The following is a 21,191-nucleotide window of genomic DNA, read 5'->3' as shown; positions in this document are numbered from 1 at the left end:
CCGGTGCAAGGGAAGACACTGGAAACTGGGCTGCTTCCTCCCAAACACACGGTTGTACCAGGGAGGGATGGGGGAAGGGCAAATAAAAATGACATAAAAACTATTTTGAATGTGGCTTTTTCTTGATTGGGTGTTCACCTGCTTGCTATAGACCTTTGGCTGGTTTCCAGAGCTCCTAGTGAGTGCCTAGTTGTTGTTTTTTCCCCTCAATGTTTCCTCGGGGAAATGTGGGCCTGGAGCTTCCTGGTCTGCCATCTCCAATCTCTCTTGATTGAAGAATTCAATCCATTTTACATTTAAAGTACTTACTGATAAGAAGGGACTTTGCCATCTAAACTTTTTTTTTTTTTGGTTCCTCATTTCCTCCATTACTGCCTTTTGTGTTTAGTTCATTTTTTATAGTGACACGGGGATTACACTTGACATCCTAACATTACAACAACCTAAATTGAATTTATATCAACCTAATTTGAGTAACATACAGAACTCTGCTCCTGTACTGCTCTGTCTCCCTTACTGTTACTGACTTCACAAATTACATCCCTATACATTGTGCACCCAATATTAGCAGTTGTTAATGGATCTGTCTTTTTAATCATGTAGAAAATAAAAAGAGTTACAAACCATCATTAGAATATACTAGATTTTATAACTGTCCATGTATTTACCTTTACTGGAGATCTCTATTTCTTCTTACAACTTCAAGTTGTAAGATGCTTAGTGTTCTTTTAAAGAAGTTTAGTGTTCAGCGTTTCAACCTGAAAGACTCCTTCTAGTATTTCTTGCAAAGAATGATAATGAACTCCCTCAGCTTTTATCTGGGAAAGTATTAATTTCTTCCTCATTTCTAAAGGACAGTTGTTAGATACAGAATTCTAACAGGTTTTCTTTCTTTCAGCAGTTTTCATATATGAGCCCATTCTCTTCTGATTCCGAAAGTTTCTGATGAAAAATATGCTGATAATCTTGAGAATCTCTTGTATGTGATAACTTCTCTCTCGCTGCTTTCAAGGTTTTCTTTTGTCTTCAATGAAGTGTCTTGGTGTGTGTTTCCTTGAGCTTATCCTATCTGGAGTTTGTTATGCTAATTGGGTTTGTAGATACATGTTTTTTTAATCAAATATGAGCAGTTTTCTGTTGAACTTTCTTTAAATATACTTTCTGCCCTTGCCTCTCTACTTCTGGTCTCATTTATGGTGTTCCATAGGTAGGTTCCTTAGGTTTTCATTTACTTTCTCCATTTTTTTTTCTTTTGATTCCCCAGATTCAATAGTTTCAATTGCCCTATCTTCAAGCTCATTGAGTGGTTCTTCTACCTGCTTAAATATTTTGAACCCTTTAGGGAATTTTTCATTTCAGTTATTGTACTTTTTAGTTCCAGAATTTGTTTCCTTTTTAAAATTTCTATTTCTTTATTGATATTCTCATTTTGTTCATATACTGTTCTCCTATCTTTGTTTTCCTTAGCTCCTTCAGCATCTTTCAAACAGTTGTTTTAAAGTTACTGTCTAGTAAGTCTGCTGTCAGCGCTTCCTCAGTGATGGTTTCTGTTGATTTGTTTCTTTGAACGTGCCATACTTTTCTATTTCTTTGAGGGTCTTGTGATTGTTTCTTGTTCAAAACTGGACATTTGAATCTTATAACTGTGGAAATCAGATCTTTTTTTTTTTTTTTTTTTTTTTTTTACCCCCCAGCATTTACTCTTGTCTCCCCACATCAACTGTTGAGGGTAACTTGGGATCAGCTTGAGGTGAAAGCTTAAAGTCTTCCCAGGTCTCTTCTGAGCCTGCGTATTTCTCTAGGTATGTAGAGTGGCTTTCTAAATTGCCCTGTATACACATTTATTTCACAGATGATTTGAATGCCCTGCTCAGGGACTCACAAGGCTGCGCTCAAGGTGTCAGCTAGACTGTATTCTCATCTCTCGGCTCAACCAGGGAGAATCTTCTTGCAGGCTCCTCCAGGTTGTTGGCAGAATTCATTTTCATGTGCTTTGTGACGGAAGGACCTGCCATCTTACTGGCTGTTGGCAGGAGGCCCAAGTAAGTTGTCCACACACGTGCTTTCCAATATCCTCATCCTTGAGTCTGGCTCCCCAAACGGAAAAACAGGTAAGAAGAAAAACAATAGCTCAGGCTGTTCCTTTAAATCCTCTGGAAGCCACTTCAGCCAGTGGGGAATGCAACAATGGCTGCCCACCTCTATGTCTGCACTTCTGCAATCAAAACACTGAACCTTGATACGTGGAGGCCAGATCCTTACTTTCCACCCTGGCTCCAGGAAATCATGCCAGGAACACGGGCATGGCTGCCTACCACAAGACTCAGGCTGGGGAGATGCTAATATCCTAAAGGCTGAAATTGACCGAAATTAACTGCAAATTACCAGCCAAGATTTTCCTTGGAAGTTGCAAGCATTCAAATTAGACTCCAGAGTTCCAAAACAGTTACCTCAGACAGATTCTGCCACTCCAATTTTTGTCTCGGTGCGGAGGGAGATTCCTTCCTCTTCTGTCCCCTTGCTGGATGTCACTCTTACATCTGTTTTTATTTCCCACCCTGGCACAGTCACTAGAACGCAGTGTGTGTCTGTGAGCTCAGCCAGCAGACACAGTTCTGCGTTCTGATGTCTGTGAGAGGTTGCAGCACTCTAGGTTAGGGAACGTGTGTCTGGCTTGTTGGGGCATTTTCTACTGTCCAAAGCCGGAATATTTTCAGGTTTTGATCTCAGTGTCATCACTAGGTAGTTGGGGCTTTAAACAAGTTGGTAAGCCTATCTGTGTGCCCACATCTACCGTGTCTACTATCTTGATCACTTTTTTTTTTTTTGAGACGGAGTTTTGTTCTTGTCGCCCAGGCTGCAGTGCAAATGACATGGTCTTGGCTCACTGCAACCTCCGCCTCCCGGGTTCAATTGATTCTCCTGCCTCAGCCTCCTGAGTAGCTGGGACTACAGGCGCCTGCCACGATGCTTGGCTAATTTTTGTATTTTTAGTAGAGAGGGAGTTTCACCATGGTTGGCCAGGCTGGTCTCGAACTCCTGACCTCAGGTGATCTGCCCGCCTTGGCCTCCGAAAGTGCTGGGATTACAGGCATGGGCCACCGCATCCGGCCAATGACTTTTTTAAAACATGAGCTTCTGAAACTTTTCCGTTTGTTCTTTCAACTTCCCTTCCACCACCATAAGCGCTGCAGCTCCATCAGGTAGCCATAGCATCCTTGTCTTCTGATTTTTACCTGATTATCATATACAGATATATATGTATACATATTTTTTGTGTGTGCCAATTTTTTTTCCATGTCTATGCTCTCAAGAGGCAGGATGACTCTGTTGAGAGCAGAGCTAGGATGTAGGATCAAGACTTTATAACATGACCTTGAATATTACCCTGATACCAAAGCCAGGCACCAAGAGAAAACTACAAACTAATGGCCCCTATGAATACTGATGCAAAGATTTTCAACAAAATACTAGCAAACCAGATCCAACAGCATATTAAAAGGAGTATATATACCATGACAAATTGGGATTTATTCCTGGGATGTGCAAGGATGATTCAACAAATGAACAGGATAAAGAGGAAAAACCACAAAATCATTTTAACTGATACAGAAAAGCTTTTGACAAGATTTATCACCTTTTCAGATAAAAACTTCCAGCAAACTAGAAATAGAAGGAAAACACCTCAACATAATAGAGGCCATTATGCAAAACCTACAACTAAGATCATACTCAATGGTGAAAGACTGACAGGGCTTCCTCTAAGATAAGGAATGAGACAAAGGTGACCGTTTTTTGCCACTTGTACTCAACACGGTAGTGGAAATTCCAGCCAGAACAATTAGGCAAATGGGGAAAAAAAATCCAAATTGGAAAGGAAGAGGTAAAATTATCTGTTTACAGATGACATGATTATAGAAAAGTCTAACGAAAACAAACTATTAGAATAAACATATTCAGCAAAATTGTAGGATACAAAAATCAACATACAAAAATCAGCTGTGTTTCCATACACTAACAATAAATAATCCAAAGAGGAACTTAAGAAAACAATTCAATTTACAGCGACATTAAAAAGAATAAACAGGTACACACTTAACCAACAAAGTCAAATACTTGTATACTGAAAACCGTAAATCATTCATTAAAGAAATTATAGAAGACAGGCTGGGTGGGGTAGCTCATGCCTATAATCCCAGCACTTTGGGAGGCCAAGGTGGGTGGATCATGAGGTCAGGAGATCCAGACCATCCTGGCTAACACGGTGAAACCCCATCTCTACTAAAAATACAAAAAATTAGCCAGGCATGGTGGCGGGTGCCTGTGGTCCCAGCTACTCAGGAGGCTGAGGCAGGAGAATGGTGTGAACCCGGGAGGCGGAGCTTGCAGTGAGCCGAGATCACGCCACTGCAGTCCAGCCTGGGTGACAGAGCAAGACTCTATCTCAAAAAAAAAAAAAAAAAAAAGAAATTATAGAAGACAAATAGACATTCCAAGCTTATGGAATAAAAGACATACTATATTTTTAATTTTTCATTTTTTTTTAGATGCTCTCCCATCCAGGCTGGAGTACAGTGCTACAATCATAGCTCACTGCAGCCTCCAACTTCTGGGCTCAAGAGAGCCTCCTGGCTCAGCCTACCACGTAGCTGCAACAACAAGCACACACCAACACACCCAGCTAATTTTTATATTTTTAGTAGAGATGAGGTCTCGCTATGTTGCCCAGGCTGGTCTCAAGCTCCTGGCCTCAAGCAATCCTCCTGCCTCAGCCACCCAAAGTGCTGAGATTATAGGTGTGAGCCAACACACCTGGCCAAAATATTAAGATGTCATTACTACTCAAACTGATCTATAGATGCAATACAATCACTATCAAAATCCCAACACTGGGATGGGCGCAGTGGCTCACACCTGCAATCCCAGCACTTTGGGAGGCCAAAGCGGGTGGATCACCTGAGGTCAGGAGTTCGAGACCAGCCTGGCCAACGTGGTGAAACTCCATCTCTACTAAAAATACAAAAACTAGCTGGGCATGGTGGCGGGCGCCTGTAATTCCAGCTACTTGGGAGGCTGAGGCAGGAGAATCGCTTGAACCCCAGAGGTGGAGGTTGCACTGAGCCGAGATAGTGCCACTACACTCCAGCCTGGGTGAAAGAGCAAGACTCCATCTCCAAATAAAAAAAAAAAAAAAGAAAGAAAGAAAAAATCCCAACATTTTAGCAGAAACAGAAAAATACATCCTCAAATTTGTATGAAATTGCAGGGGACCCCAAATCTAAAACAATCTTGAAAAAGAAGCACAAACTCAGAGAATTTATACTTCCTGGTTTCAAACCTTACTAAAAAGCTACAGTAAGCAAAATACTGTAGTGGTGGCATAAAGACAGAGAGAGATCAACTGAACAGAACAGACAGCCCAGAAATCAACTCTCCACACTGTATGCGTCAACTGATTTTGGGATGCCAGCACCCTTTCCAACAGGATCATCTTCCCAACAAAATTATGTTGGGAAAACCGGATATCCACAAGCAAAAGAATTCAGTTAGGCCCTTAGCTTATAGCATATACACAAATTAACTTCAAAGTGGACCAAAGATCTAAAGTAAGTGTTAAAACTATAAAACTCTTAGAAGACTAGACTACATAGGGGAAAAGCTTCATGAGATTAGATTTGGCAATGATTTTTTGACATTACATGAAAGGCAAAGGCGACAAAAGGAAAAATGAACTGCATCAAAATTAAAAACTTTTGTGCATCAAATGACACTACGGACAGAGTGAAAAGGCAACTCACACAATATGAGAAATTATTTGTAAACCATCTATCTCCAAAGGATTACTATCCAGACTATATAAAGAACTGTAACAACAAAAACAACTCAATTGAAAAACGGGTAACGGACTAGAATTGACACATCTCCAAAGAAGATATATGACTGGCTCACAAGCATATGAAAAGCTGCTCAACTTCACCCATCACTAGGGAAATGCAAATCAAAACCACAGTGAAGTACCACTTCATGCCCATTAGGATGGATGTCATAAAAACAAACAAACAAACAAACAAAAATGGCCGGGCGCGGTGGCTCACACCTGTAATCCCAGCACTTTGCGAGGCTGAGGTGGGTGGATCACACAAGGTCAGGAGATCGAGACCATCCTGGCTAACAAGGTGAAACCCTGTCGCTACTAAAAATACAAAAAATTAGCCACGCGTGGTGGCGGGTGCCTGTAGTCCCAGCTACTCGGGAGGCTGAAGCAGGAGAATGGCGTGAACCCGGGAGGCGGAGCTTGCAGTGAGCTGAGATCGCGTCACCGCACTCCAGCCTGGGTGACAGAGCGAGACTCCATCTCAAAACAACAACAACCACCACCAAACAAAAAAACAGAACATTGCAAGTGTTGGCAAGAATGTGAAGACATAGAAAACCTTACCTATTGCTGGTGGGAACGAAAATGATACAGCTGCTATGGAAAACAGCATGGCAGTTCCTCAAATAATTAAAGATAGAATTCCTATATGATCCAGCAAGCCTACTTCTGGGTAGATAATCAAAGAACTAAAAGTAGGAAATTGAACAAATATTTGTATGCCTATGTTCAGAGGAGCATTATTCATAGTAGACAAAAGAGAGAGAAGCCAAGTACCCATCAGCAGATGAACAAACAAACAAAATGTCTACACAGGCAACGCAACACAATTCAGCCTTAAAAAAGGAAGGAGAGTCTGACACGCTGCAACATGGATGAACCTTGAGGTCATTACGCTAAGCGAAATAAAACAGTCACAAAAGGCTGAGTGCCGCGGCTCATGCCTGTAATCCCAACACTTTGGGAGGCCGAAGTGGGTGGATCGCCTGAGGTCAGTAGTTTGAGACCAGCCTGGCCAACATGGTGAAACCCCATCTCTACTAAAAAAACAAAAATTACCCAGGTGTGGTGGTGGGTGCCTGTAATCCCAGCTACTCGGGAGGCTGAGGCAGGAGAGTCACTTGAACCCGGGAGGCAGGAGGTTGCGGTGAGCCGAGATCGTGCCATTGCACTCTAGCCTGGGCAACAACAGTGAAACTCCGTCTCAAAACAAAAACAAACAAAAAACAGTCAGAAAAGGACAAATATTGCATGATTCCACTTATATGAGGTCCCTAGAGTCATCAATTTCACAGACACAGAAAGTAGAATGGTAGTTGGCAGGGGCGGAGGAGAGGGCTGATGGGGAGTGAGTGTTTAATGAGGACAGATTTTTCCAGATGGGAAGATGTAAAAGTTCTGGAGATGGATGCTGGTGATTGCTGCACAACAACGAAGGTGCATAATGCCACTCAACTGTGCACTTAAAATTCATCAAAATGGTAAATTTGATGTTATACATATCTTACCACAAGAATAAAAAGAAGTCTGATCATAGCACTTACCTTGAAATGGTGTTTGGAGAAAAAGGGCATATTGTCTGTGTGGTCTGGACCCTCCTCACTCTGGAGCCGGCAGTTCCTGGGTCCAGCTCCCAGCAACGCTGCACTGGGGTGGACAGAGCTGAGGTTCTTGGTCATTGAGTTGCTGCCTGAAGGGCTCCAGACTCCAGATCCTTGATCTTTCCACGTGGAGCTCACGCAATGCTGGATCTTCACCGGGGAGGTGCTATCTCCTGCCTTGGCCATTCCAAGGTTGGTTTTCCCAACAACCAGGGGGAAGGCGTGGGCGAACCTGGCAGCAGGCCGGGCCTCTTCCTCACCAGTAGCACCAGCTCCAGACTCCCATTCTCCAGTGTGAAAGACAAATGTCCCCCAACCCTAACGCCACCCACACATCTGCACAGACACCAGGCTTCAGGGAGCGCAAGACGACTCACACAGTGGCCCAGGCCTTGTCACGCGCAGTGAGGACAATCAGAGGAGCACGGTCACCGCTCAGGCCTGACGCCAGCAGGACACCCACCAGCTGCCAGATGAGCACGCAATCACTCCTCATTTGCAAAGCACGGCTCCCATCATTCCAGAACTCAAGACACCGTCTCACAAAGACAGCTCTCTGCAAGGAACTGGGAAGTAACTTGAGTCCAGTCAGACTGGCAAAAACCAGCCCCTCGGCCTTGACCTGTGAGCAGCATGAGGGCTTGGAATCAGGCTGGACGGGATTCCCTCCCAGTTTCTCCACAACTGCTCCAGGCCTTGGACAAGCTTCTCACCTTCTCTGAGCTGGAAACCCCCTCTCTATAAAGTGGGGAACCGCCCCTCTGGGCTGAGGGCTGAAGCCCAGCACAGAGACCTTGATGGCAGCTGCCAGTACCGCCCACTGCAAACCAGCCTGCACCCAGGCCAAAACCCAGCAACACAACTGCGATCTCAAGCTGCCAAGGGACAGCTTGTCAAGGCCCTTTCATTTGACCCTGAGGTGGGATTTGGTTAAACTCAGCTGTAATCATCATTCCGTGGTAGCCTAGAACAATGGAGGGTAAATGAAAGGCAAGGAGAGTCAAGGGCTGGAGAAGGTTCTGTGGCCTGGGGCAGAGGCCCAGAGAGGGCTCCGTGCTGCCCCCATCCCCTGGGGCCTGTAAAGGGCCATCTTCTTCGAAGAAGATGTTTCTGACATCATGGCGTGTGCTCCTTGGGGACTGTCCCCCCCACACGAGGGCAGGCCTGGCCCATGGTACACACTGGATGAAGGACAATGAGGAGGTAGAGCTGGGCACAGAGTGCTTCATGCTAAGCCTCCGGGAATGCTTCGGGCATACTCTGCACACGCTCCACACACACACGTTACATGGCAGCAGTCCTGAAACACATGAACACAGCTGAGGGCTCCGAGAGTCTGGCACGCCGACCCGCTGCTGAGGTTGGGCCGCCATTCTGAGAGTCCTGCACGTCGACCTGCTGCTGAGGTTGGGCCGCCATCCCTCATCGCCCTGACTGAATATGCTCTGAGCTGGCTTCCCACGTGCCAAGTCACGGCCTCCCCTGTGATCACAGCAGCACTGTGCCTGTCCAGGCAGCGCATGCTGTCACCAAGAGGCTACACTGAGGATCCCACACTGTCTCTGGGGCCTCTGGTTCCCAAGGGGCTGAGGGACATTGAGGGAAGAAATCCCTCATGGAAACGAGCATTTTAACATAAACAAGGGACAATAAACCCTTTTATAAAATATTTATTCTAAAAAAAAAATCACACTGTACAAATTTAGATAGAACATTCTCAATGCTCAGATTTATAAAAATGTGAACAGAAAGACTAAAGCTAGCGAAGGAACATACATTTCTGTTTTGTCTTTTTAAATTAGGAAGGTAAAAGTGATTTTTTCTTCAGATGCAATGATAGTAAATGTCTAGAAGACATCCGAAGAGCCAGAAATAAAAAGCACAGGAGCCGCCTGCAGACTCTCAGAGTTCTGTCTTCACCCGCTGAATCCGAAGTGGATGCGTGTGGCACTCCCGCAGGGTAACCTGGCCCCGTGGATCCACGCCTAACGCTCAACGAGATTCCCAAGGCTGGCTGTGTACAGCCTAAAACTTTGTGCTCAGAGAAAAACCAGCATGATGGGTTCATCATCTCCTGTTTCTCAAACAAAATGAGTTTTCTGTACACGTTACAAAGGTCTGTACAAAAGCACGAAGCTGCTGTGAGGTGTTATTTCCGAAAGAGTTAAAAATGGATGGTAGGGAGCTGTTCGTACAGTTCCGCCTGTACATTCACAGAGGGAGGACACCATAAAAAAGGGACTCACCCAGAAATTCCAGACCGGAGAATCCTGGATTCTTAAAAGATTATTTTGAAAGCTTGGAATAAGTTTCAGCTCTGCCATTTCCAACCGCCTCGCCCAGCGTCGTCATAGTTCAGCTTCCTCTAAAACTATATTCTCCCTCTCTTACACACAAACTACCAGGAAAATAACTGCAACCCAGTGAAACTATGGGGCTTCTGTGAATATAAGGAACGAGGCAGGGAGAAGTCGTAAAAGCCGCGGGCTCAGAGCCCGGGGCGCCCTTCACATTCCGGGTGGCCATGGCGGCCGCAGTCACAGCCAGGGGTGCCAGGCGGGGTCCATGCGGCACAGATTGTCCAGGCTGTTTGCCGCAGCCACCAGGGTGTTCACCTTGCTTTCCCCGCCTTCGAACTGGGCGAGGTTGTGCAGGCGGGTCATGATGGCGGTGACGGCTTTCTGAACCAGGGACACCAGTTGCTGGCTGTCCATGTTCTCTGGCTGCCCGGCGGCCGAGAGAGGAGAGGACGTGTCCTCCTGCGTTTTTTTGTGCCAAGCAATGATCTCATCCCGGAGAACCGTTTTCAGAATGCCATCCACCTGCGTGCAGGGGAGAACGAGACGACTTGTGTTTAACCAAGAACAGCCCAGAGGGTCAGCTTCCTAACAAGGTGGGACTCAACCACAGCGGCCACCCAGGGCCACCGAGGGCCAGTCGAGCCTCAGCACCAGGCCAGGCCGTGTGTCCTCAGGACGGGCTGGGGAAGCCGCTGGGGTACAAACCCCTTCCTCCACTTGGAGCAGCAGCCAGAAGGCCTCAGTGTTGGGCAGCGCGGACCTGGATGACAAGGGCGGCCATGCTGCAACTGAGGCCCAATCTGTTTATTTGTTCACTTGATGCCTTCCGGCGTCTGCCGAGTGTCAGGCAGGCCCGTTCCAAGCACTACAGATAAGAATGAACCAAAGAGAAAACCATCCCTTGCCCTCACAGCAAAAGACATAACAGACAGGGGTGCTGGCCGCTGTGGAGAACGCAGAGCCCATGAGGCAGATCAGTAGCTCCTGCAAGGCCGTGACACGCAGGCATCTGAGTGGCTCTAGCCTGCGCCTGTGACAGGACGACGCGGAGACCCACCTTAAAGTTTGGCTGGGCGAAGCACCGGGCGACCGCAATCATGGATGCTGTCAACGGGCCGGAGACCCCGATGGTGGTCAGAAACTCAGAAATGTTGGGCGTGAGTCGAAATGGGACAGGACGGTTGGCATCCAGGTCTCCAGTCGCGTCGTTTATGTCAAATCGAAAGTAGGCAACATTCAGTTTGCCAGTGTCCTAAATTTCAGAAGGAGACACTTTAGGAACTTCAGCAGAAAGGCAATGTCATGAGGAGAGGATCTGGCTGTTCAAACCAGGTTACCTGAGCAATCTGTAACATCTCGGGGTTGAGTCTATTTAAATGCAGGACGAATTCCGCGAAGCCTATCAGAGCCAGCTGGATGGTGAACATCTTCCGGAATGTCCAGTAGTCCGTGGCGTTGGGGAAGGTGTGCAGCGCCCACTCCTTGAGCATGCTGCGCGGCACCATGTTACTCTGAACCTCCTTGAGGATGTCGCGGAGGACCTGAAACACAGTGCTCTGTGACACTCCCATCTCATTCACTGATTTTTTTTGGAAAAGAAAAACTCTCAAACTACAATTCCTCTTTAACTTAGCACCAAGAGTAAATTCTGTAAATTCTGGTGACAGATTTAACGCACGCATTATTAGGAGACTGAATGAAAGGAGGCACAAGATGGCTGTTTCCCTCTAGGGTTTGCCGCCGTCTGCTCTAAAGCACCAAGCACCAATGCGGCTGGTCTGCGTCAAAGCTGCAGTTACCTGATACGCGATACCTGACAAGAATGCAGGTAAATATCTGAACACTTCCACCCTTGCTGACTACAGAATTTATCAGGCCAATTAATAGAACACAACAGCTGGACAACAGCAGCACCACTTTCAACCAAGACTTTACACTAATGACAAATGTTTCACAAACTGAAGGAGCTGGTCTAACCACACACACCACACGAGAGACTGAACTGTGTACTAGAGACTCAAAGACTATTGCAGACATCACCAACTCAGTAAGAGTTCACTGAGTTAATGGAGTTCCTGTTCGACCTGGTACAGGCCATCTACGGGGTCTTTTCCCGGCTTAGTCCTACCCACGTGCTCCATGAGAATGGCTGTGAGAAAGCAGGCCCTTCTGCCGGCAAGAACAAGGCAGGCCACCGGCGACACATGCGGTTTGTTTGTTTCCTCACCCGTCAAATGGGAAGAAGCACTTCTGAGACTGCAAAGGATTTCCAAAATCTGCTCCTTGAGCAGTGAGAATGCTGGCAAAACCATCAAAATCCACTTTGTCAGAACTCTAGAAATTAAAGGCTTGCAACAGTCTTGAGGAGCTATTTATTTAAAAAAAAAAAAAAAAAGGCTGGGCTGGGCGCGGTGGCTCACGCCTGTAATCCCAGCACTTTGGGAGGCCGAGGTGGGTGGATCATGAGGTCAGGAGTTCGAGACCAGCCTGGCCAACATGGTGAAACCCCCGTCTCTCCTGAAAATACAAAAATTAGCCAGGCATGGTGGCAGGCGCCTATAATCCCAGCTACTCAGGAGGCTGAGGCAGAAGAATCGCTTGAACCCAGGAGGTGGAGGTTGTGGTGAGCCAAGATCATGCCATTGCACTCCAGCCTGGGCAACAAGAGTGAAACTCCATCTAAAAAAAAAAAAAAAAAAAAAAAAAGGAGAGAGAAGAATGAAGGAGTAGAATAAATAACAAAATAAAATAAACAAGAGGAGGAAGTGGCTCTGAAACTGGATTTGTCTGTGCTGTGGGCATCTCCCTCTGCCTACAGGCCCTGGCAGCTGCTAAGCTGGAACAAACTGCCTAGTCGGTCACTCACGCTGTTTAGAAACAGGATGACTCTGAGGTCAGCACGTATTTGTCACTGGCTTCCACGCTGTGGAAAGTTAATGTCGCCTTAGGAATATAATCCATTCCTCTCTTGCAAATACCTCAGAACTGCCCATCGTCCACAGAATGACCAGGCCGTGGCCTGTGCCACAAAAAAGCCCTGGCGTCAATTCCCAAGAGAGGCCATGAACTCTGTCAACACAGGCTGATCAGAAACAGGGATCCATGCCTCTGCCTGCACAGAGCTGGAGGCTGCACCTGATGCTGCAGCCTGGAACACCTCGGGCCCTGCCGTGCCCTAGGCCACAGAGTACACCATGGGCTCAACCTTCCTCAACCAAACTAAGTCCTCCAGGAGCCAGGAGAACTGGAACGAGTCCCTGGGTGACTCGGGACAAGGTCACAGCAACCACCTCTGTGGTCTCTCCTTCTTGGGACCCATAGAAAGGACCATGGGGCACCCAGGGAGAGGCCAAAACAGCTGCCCCTGGGTGCTCCACACAATCCCCCAAAAATCTCCCCACCCAAAGCCCATACCTGCCCTGCCTCCTACCAATGGCAAAAATGTGCAGGTGAATGAGGGGCCTCTGCACCTCCGAGGGGCTGCAGGCCAGGGCCACCCAAGACTCCTGCGGGCACCACGCTCCAGGCTCAGGCAACCGAAACAGCTGGGCCCCATGCACTCCAGAGTCTGTCGCTTTTTGTATTTTAGAAAACAGCACACATGCTGCACATCACCTAACACCCCCAGCAGCCGACCAGGTGAACGGGAACATGAAGTGGATGAATGAAGACTGTAAACAGCCTCCCATCACCTCAGATCAGGTGTGGCTGCCAAGTGAGACCGCCAGAAACTTACTTTAAAATTCTAATTTCGGCGCTTCTTTGTAAGTGCAGGCAGAGGACAAGGGGCCTCTCTTAAAGCCCTCCTATTTATATGCTCTGGGTCCATCATTCATAACCTCAACAATGAGCAAGACATCCGAAAAATAGGAGGACTGCTCAAAACCATACCCCTGACCTCGACCTCCCTCACCATTAGCAGCCTGGCCCTCGCAGGAACACCTTTCCTCTCAGGCTTCTACTCCAAAGATCTCATTATCGAAACCGCAAGCAAGGTCGAGGACTGACCCGTGTCTGGTCATAACAAACCGTCCACGACAAGTGTCCTCTCACCAAGGTCAACAGCTGTCTCATTTCCACCATCTCATGAGTCTAATAAAGTTACTTTAAATGACAGAGGTGGCCCCCAACAAATGCCTGTTGGTCTCCTAAACACCCGTCTCCAGGCACCACCCCACACAGGAGGGCTGCAGGCGGCAGCTCGGCCCCTGGCCCAGCCCCGCTGCTACCTGGTGGCTGGCTTGGGTTCCCCGCGCCTGCACCGTAGCCAGCCGGTCGTAGTAACGGGAGATGGGGTTGTCGTGCTCGATGCCCTTCTTGGCGCAGCGCTGCTTGTATATCTCCACAAGGGAAAGTGAAGAGGGGTTGTCCTCCACGAGGCGCATCTGTGGGGAAACCGCCACAACCCGGGGCACTGGGGAGAAAGGAAGAGAAACGGGACAGGCTGAGGGTGACCGCGGGCCAGTGCTCAGCTCCACTGTTAGAGTGCCACTGGGAGCAGAGCTGACCCGGCTCTGTATGCCTAGGGGGGGTTGGCTGGAAGAAGCCGGTGGTCATGCGCCATCCATTTACTCAACAGATGGCACGAGGCTCTGACGGCACGAGCTGATCGTCACCCTGTGTCCACAAACAGAAATGCTTCAGAAGGCAATCTTAAAAAGACGTCTTGGCCGGACACCGTGGCTCACGCCTGTAATCCCAGCACTTTGGGAGGCTGGGGTGGGCGGATCACAAGGTCAGGAGATCGAGACCATCCTGGCCAACATGGTGAAACCTTGTCTGTACTAAAAACACAAAAATTAGCTGGGAGTGGTGGCAGGTGCCTATAATCCCAACTACTCAGGAGGCTGAGGCAGGAGAATTGCCTGAATCAGGGAGTCAGAGGTTGCAGTGAACCGAGATCACGCCACAGCACTCCAGCCTGGCGACAGAGCGAGACTCCATCTCAAAGAAAAAAAAAAAGACATCTTAAAAAAACAAAAAATAAAGGATAGCCTATAGTCCCAGCTACTCGGGAGGCTGAGGTGGGAGAATTGCTTGAGCCCAGGGGTTGGAGGCTGCAGTGAGCTGTGACTGCGCCACTGCACTCCAGTCTGGGTGACAGAGCAGGACCCTGTCTAAAAAATAATAAACATGACTGGCCATGGTGGCTCACGCCTGTAATCCCAGCACTTTGCGAGGCCAAGGCGGGTGGATCACATGAGGTCAGGAGTTTGAGACCAGCCTGGCCGACATGGCAAAACTCCATCTCTACTAAAAATACAAAAATTAGCCGGCCGTGGTGGTGCACACCTGTAGTCCCAGCTACTCAGGAGGCTGAGGCAGGAGAATTGCTTGAACCCAGGAGGTGGAGGTGGCAGTGAACTAAGATTGCACCACTGCACTCCAGCCCAAATGACAGAGTGAGACTCCGTCTCAAAAAAAAAGAATAAACAGACTACCAAATGCTCACTCTTAGAGGCTTTCCTTAATCAGAGTCTATGGGAAAAGTCCGGCCTTCCTGCTCTGAGACAGCTGCTGTCTAATGATGCAAACTTGTCTTTCAGCACCTAGGATGGCTGTACCCCATCTTTGGAGGAGGAAAATCATCCCTCAGGTCATCTGCTGTGTTCTGTCCATATAAGGAAAGCAACCAGCATCAACCTGATCATCCAGCCGCATTAATGTATAAATCCCTGTCCACACATGGTGACCAGCACTTTGTTCCCAATCACCATTTGGTATCGGAGATGCAGTTAATCTACGACCTGCCCAACAGGATGCTAACCTACACCGAAACCACTGTGGTCTGAGTCAGCTGGAGGTGGCAGAAGCGCTGGGCGACCACTCCAGAGCCTGTCTCCCCAGTGATGTCACCTTGGGGAGCAGCACCAGACTTGTGTGCAGTTTCTCTTCCGAAAGTGGGATAATAGTACCTACCCCATAGGGTTGTTTGTGGATTAAATGAGATAATACTTTATGAAGATACTAGGTTCAGGGAATATTCAGATATCTTGTTGCAATAAAGTTGGACGGAGCTGAAAGATTTCCAGAAGATGTCAGATTAAGCCTGCCTGGTGAGGGTCCCAGTGGTAGCTGTGTCCCAGCCACTGTAACCCCTGACGTGGAGTGAGCGGCGCGTGAAGTGCACACAGATGATTCTGACTTCTGTGAACCAAGTGGCTGATTCTGTCTTAAGCCACAGCTGATGGCTTGCTGTCCTGGCATCTACCCATAAAGAAATCCCCAAATGACTCCAGGACACACATTAGGACCACCATTCCGCGCTGACCAAGCGTTTGGAAGCAGAGAAATCAATAACCCACAGCTGGAATCAACACTACAGGTCATGTTACATACATGTTAAAACACACACAGCTTTCTGTGATGCATTTTGAGCTTTCTTTAGGCTTTTTAAAAAATCTTATTTTGAGATATAAAAAACTTAAGGGTCAGAGATTTCAGGTCAAAAGGGGCTGATCACAGCTTAGGTGGCAAAAGAAAGTTCCATAATGGACTACATAACATACATTGCAGCGGGCTCCCGACTTCAGGGATTACATGCTAAAAAGTCATCAAAGTGCCTCTCTTCTCTGGATAACATTATAAGCATCTCATCTACGTGCCTTTACAATCAGGCCACTCATGATAACTCAGTGACAAAGACTTCACTCAGAGGTTGCTTCTTATCAGCTATTTGTGTCCCCCTGGCAATTTCTGTGGCCTTAACAGGGCAGTTAGACTTTCCCGAGTCCTGCGTTTCACCCAAGAAGGAAACTCAGGGAGGGCCCAGAGTACAGTGTGTGAAGCAGCTCGAGGTGCGCTGGAAACCTGATGCATGCTGCTGCCCCGCTGGCGCCCAGGCTCGGCTGGGCTGGTTTTGCTTCTCCTCCTGGCAGCCTGGGTTCCCAGGAGGAGAAGCAAAACCGGCAGCACGCACTGGCAGGCGCCAGCTCTCCCAAGGGCCCACTCCTTAAGAGTGCAAAAGGCCTTAGAACAGGGGTGTCCAATCTTTTGGCTTCCCTGGGCCACATTGGAAGAATTGTCTTGGGCCACACATAAAATACACTGACACTAACGACAGGTGATGAGCTAAAAAAGAAAAAAAAAAAAAAGCAAAAGAAATCTCATAATGTTCTAAGAAAGTTGGCAAATTTGTGTCAAACCACATTCAAAGGCATCGTGGGCCGCATGGAGCCCGCAGGTTGGACAAGTTCGCCTTAGAGGAAAGGTGGACACAGCTCTCATCTCTCAGTGAGAGGCCTGAAGGCCCGGAGCTGCTCCTCTTCTTGAGGCCTTCCCTGGTCGGCACAGACTAGAACATTCTCTGCTGACACAGCTGGACCCTCAAAGGCTAATGTGAGCTGCCTGTGCACCCCACGAGGTATGGCTCTCATCCCTACCTGTGAAGCTGCCTGTGCACCCCGCGAGGTGTCGCTCTCATCTCTACCTGTGAAAAACAAGTGCCTCTTGGTGGTCTCCTTTCTCTTCTCCAAACAGGGGTTCAGCAGACGCAGCAGCTGCAACACACGCTCCTCTCGCCGTGACTCCGTGAGGCAGGCGTCATTCATGACGAGGTACGGGTAGATTTTGCCGTTGTGTCCCCGGATGTACAGCCGCCGGGCTGCGGTGTTGTGCTTCTGCACAATCTCCACCCGGGGCATGAACCTGCCAGAGCGAGAAGCCATGAGGACATGCCCTGCATCTCTGCTACCAGTCCTGGTCTTGAGAAGAAGCTAAGAATGTCCGAACTGTCACGGGAAAACGGACTGCGTAGGCCAGTGGTTGTTTATCAACTTATTTGTACCCTGCCTCACCCTGATGCGGTGGAAATGAGTCACAATATTTTCAATTCAGCAGCCATGGGCGGAAGTCAAGGAGGAGGGACAGCTGGCCAGGACAGGAGCCAGATTTGGAGGAAAGGGCAGTTAAACTCTGGACGTATGGAAAAGCAGAGCTGTGTCTGGTTCAGAAATAAAGACGAAACACACTTTTTGTTAAGAGAAACCTCTTCAAAGCCCTTTCTGCATTTCAAATGAGATGCAGCACGCTCTAGGAAATGCTACAATCGTCTGATTCTGCCTGAATACTGTGCTTCGAGGATTTACAAAAGAGTGGGACACACACTGTTTTGTCAAGTTCTATGGTGACTCAGAAGAAGGTCTGCTGAATGCAAACCCAGACTGCACTCAGGACAGCTAACCGGTCAGTGCGGGCAGAACTTCTAAAGTGCCTGAACACTTACATTCCAGAATCATCTTCTCCCATGTCAGGGAATCTGCGTCCGAAATTCCACATGGTCCACCCTGGAGCTCCCATGGTGCTCCATGTCCATGGGTGCCGTGGGTTAGTTCCACCCGCCAGGCTGGCCCACTCACCGCGCAATCTTGATGTAATAATGTGTCGGCTTTGGCATCAGAAACTCCCCGGGAATTTCCACTTCAGCTGTCTGTGCCGAGAAATTGCTCAAGAACCGGCACTTTTCCTCTATGAGGAAGAATTTGGGGAGTTGCTTGGTCTTGGCCTCCAAGATTTTGATCCACTTTTTCAACTTAGAAATAAGATTATGAAGCTTCATGGATCCTGGAACGCTGAAGTCAAAATCTTAAAAATAAAACATGAATTAAAACATTTTTAGTCATCTGGGCCAGTTCTAATTCACTGCAAAAAAAATGCTCAAGCCCCTACCAGCTACGAATTACACGTTTTGTTTGTTTTGAGATGAAGTTTCACTCTTGTCGCCCTGGCTGGAGTGCAGTGGTGCAATCTTGGCTCACTGCAACCTCCGCCTACTGGGTTTCAGTGATTCTCCTGCCTCAGCCTCCCGAGTAGCTGGGATTACAGGCACCCGCCACCAGGCTTGGCCAGTATTTTTTTTTTTGTATTTTTAGTAGAAACAGGGTTTCTCCATGTTGGCCAGGCTGGTCTCGAACTCCTGACCCCAGATGATCCGCCCACCTCAGCCTCCCAAAGTGCTGGGATTACAGGCGTGAACCACTATGCCCGGCTGAATTACACGTTTTACACATGGTGTGGAGCAAAATATTTTATGTCCCTTGCTCCCCAAGAGGCTGACAGAACAAGAGAAGCCCCATAAGGGACCTCCCACCGCGTGGAGAGGAAGAGGAAGAGAGGAACCACCAGCCTGAAACCCCATCCCCAACCCCACAGGCCCTTCCGGAAACAATGCCGTTGAGGCAACGTCTACCTCAGTGTGTGAGGCTGGGGCCCTGGGAGACACAGGAGCCCGAGGGCGGCCTGTAAAACCCAACAACCAGGAGCCCGTGTCACCAGGGCCTGAAGACCAGCATCCAACGGCAACCCCAACTCTGAGCACAAGTGTCACACGGAGCCCTAAGGTCTCCTGTCAAAGCTGATATTGTAATCAAAGTGAGCCTGAGGCAACGGAAATGACCACCCAGGAGACAGACTCTAAATGAGCCAAGAGAAGGAACGAATGCAGGATACCAAAATGGCAAAAGCCAAAAACATTTTTCACTGAAGCAATTCAAAAATCCCTGGTTAATGTATTTCTCAGGTCACTCATATTAAAATGTCTTTCTGTAAAACGCCCTGACTTCCTCCCAGACGAGCGCCAGTGCTGGAAGGAGCCTCGTCACCCTAACTCACCAGGGCAACTGGAGGTCAGGATGAACCCAACCGCTTCTGCAGCAAAGCAGGGGCCCTGGGGGAGCCACAAGGAGGCACCGTCCCCAGGGCTGGCGTCCTGAGCCCAAATGGAACGCTGGCTGAGTCGTGGCGGGAGACATGCCAGCTTAGAGCTTGGAGCACGCTGCTGAACCTCTCAGGTTCTCACTTTTCTAACCTGTCGTACAGGAATGGGAATAATTTAACACCTGCCCCGTAAGGACGAAATTAAACAAGGCAGCGCACATGAGGCGCTGGGCCTAACACCCAGCTATTCGAGTGGCCTGACCATCCCTGCCCTCGCGTGATAACACCCAGCTATACGAGTGGCCTATTCCTGCCCACGTCTGAACTTGGCTGTCCACAAATGTCATCAGTTTCATGAAAGCCAATGCATTTTGTGTGTGTGTGTGTGTTTTTCATACCACTTGTCTGGTTTCCCTTTCATTTTAAGCTCTGTGGCACCTCCCTCCTCTGCATTCCTCACAGTGCCAGGACGCCACACGGGCAGGTGGCTGGAGAGGCTGCTGTGCACCAAGGTGAAATCCCCCAGCAGAGCTGCGAGAGACAGAGGCCACCGCCAAGGACGCAGGCCACCTCACTGTTCCCTCTCCACATTGGACCAAGAAGGTGCCGCCAAGCTCATGCCTGATCTCTTTTTAACTTTTATTCTGAAATTCCTAGAGATTCACAATAGGATGCAAACAAAATATACAGGAAGTCCCATGTACTCCTAACCCTCTTCCTCCCACACCAGCGTCCTATGCAACCCAGTGCGATGCCAACACCAAAAAGTGACATTGGCACAGTCCAAAGAGCTGAAGAGCTGATTCAGACTTCACCAGTTACGTGTGCAAGTGTGTGTGTACATGTGTGTGTATGCAGGTGTGTGTGCACGTGTGCGTGTGTGTGCACGTGTGTGTATGCATGCGTACACCTCTGGTCATGTCACTGTGTGGCCTCGCAGAGCCACCAGCACAATCAGTTGCTGAGCTGCACCATCAGCATGGGATGCCCTTGGCTGCCCTTCACAGCCACCCCCGCCTCTCGCCTGCATCCTGAACACCTGGCCAGCACGAATCCCTTCTCCGTCTCCACTGTGGTATTTCACAAATAAGAATCCCACAGTACATATCCAAGCTGGCTTTTTGCACTCAGCATGATTTCCTGGAGGTTCACCCACGTTACTGTGTATCAGTAATTAACTCCTCATTGCTGAGGTTTTTCTAATGTATTCAATACCTTCTGAAAGGGCATCTGCATGGTTTCCAGTTTTAAGCTATCACAAATAAAATAACAAAGGCTCTGAATATTTGTGTACCAGTTCCCACATGAATGGAAGTCTTCGTTTCTGTGGGATAAATGGAGTGGGCCATTTCTGAGCTTTCTTCCACCTCTTTACAGACATGTGCTTGGTAGCCCACACACACAGCTCTGCTAGAGAACTGGACTGCATTCCATGAACGAAACACAGACAAAGAAAGAGACAGAAACAGCCTCCCCTGTGTACAGGAGAGTGGAAGGTGGATGAGCTCTGGCTGTGTGTGTCTGAGACCCGCCGCACTTTGAGATGAGTCAGGAGCCTCATGCTTTTTCCAGTTTTGGTTTTGTGACTTTTTTTTTTTTTTTTTTTTTTTTTAATATCAAAAGCCAGAAGATCTATCCCATTTCTGATTCTCTACTTTTTTGATTTAATAATGTGGATATTTTAAGATAAAAGCATGCTGAATACCACCATTTCTTTTAAGTAAAATATGATTTCCATAAAACTTTCATCTCAGACTCTTC

General features: G+C 48.0%; 1 protein-coding gene across 14 annotated transcripts in view; it reads right to left on the bottom strand.

The window, feature by feature from the left end:
- Positions 1-9,130: 9,130 nt before the first annotated feature.
- TRRAP (transformation/transcription domain associated protein) overlaps positions 9,131-21,191 on the bottom strand; it is a 135,431-nt gene continuing 123,370 nt past the window's right edge. For all 14 annotated transcript variants that reach the window (XM_063668114.1, XM_063668119.1, XM_054497101.2 and 11 more), the window contains 6 exons: positions 18,134-18,359; positions 17,206-17,423; positions 14,006-14,190; positions 11,114-11,317; positions 10,834-11,028; positions 9,131-10,298 (listed from right to left, as the gene is read on the bottom strand). In XM_063668114.1, coding sequence (XP_063524184.1) covers positions 10,014-10,298; positions 10,834-11,028; positions 11,114-11,317; positions 14,006-14,190; positions 17,206-17,423; positions 18,134-18,359 — 1,313 coding nt within the window. In that variant the 3' untranslated portion in view covers positions 9,131-10,013. The remainder of the gene's footprint in view (positions 10,299-10,833; positions 11,029-11,113; positions 11,318-14,005; positions 14,191-17,205; positions 17,424-18,133; positions 18,360-21,191) is intronic.

This window comes from Pongo pygmaeus, chromosome 6, assembly GCF_028885625.2.
Source record: "Pongo pygmaeus isolate AG05252 chromosome 6, NHGRI_mPonPyg2-v2.0_pri, whole genome shotgun sequence".
NCBI classification, from domain to species: domain Eukaryota; kingdom Metazoa; phylum Chordata; class Mammalia; order Primates; family Hominidae; genus Pongo; species Pongo pygmaeus.
The sequence above is the reverse complement of the archived record's forward strand: the minus strand, read 5'-3'. Positions and strand labels throughout refer to the sequence as shown.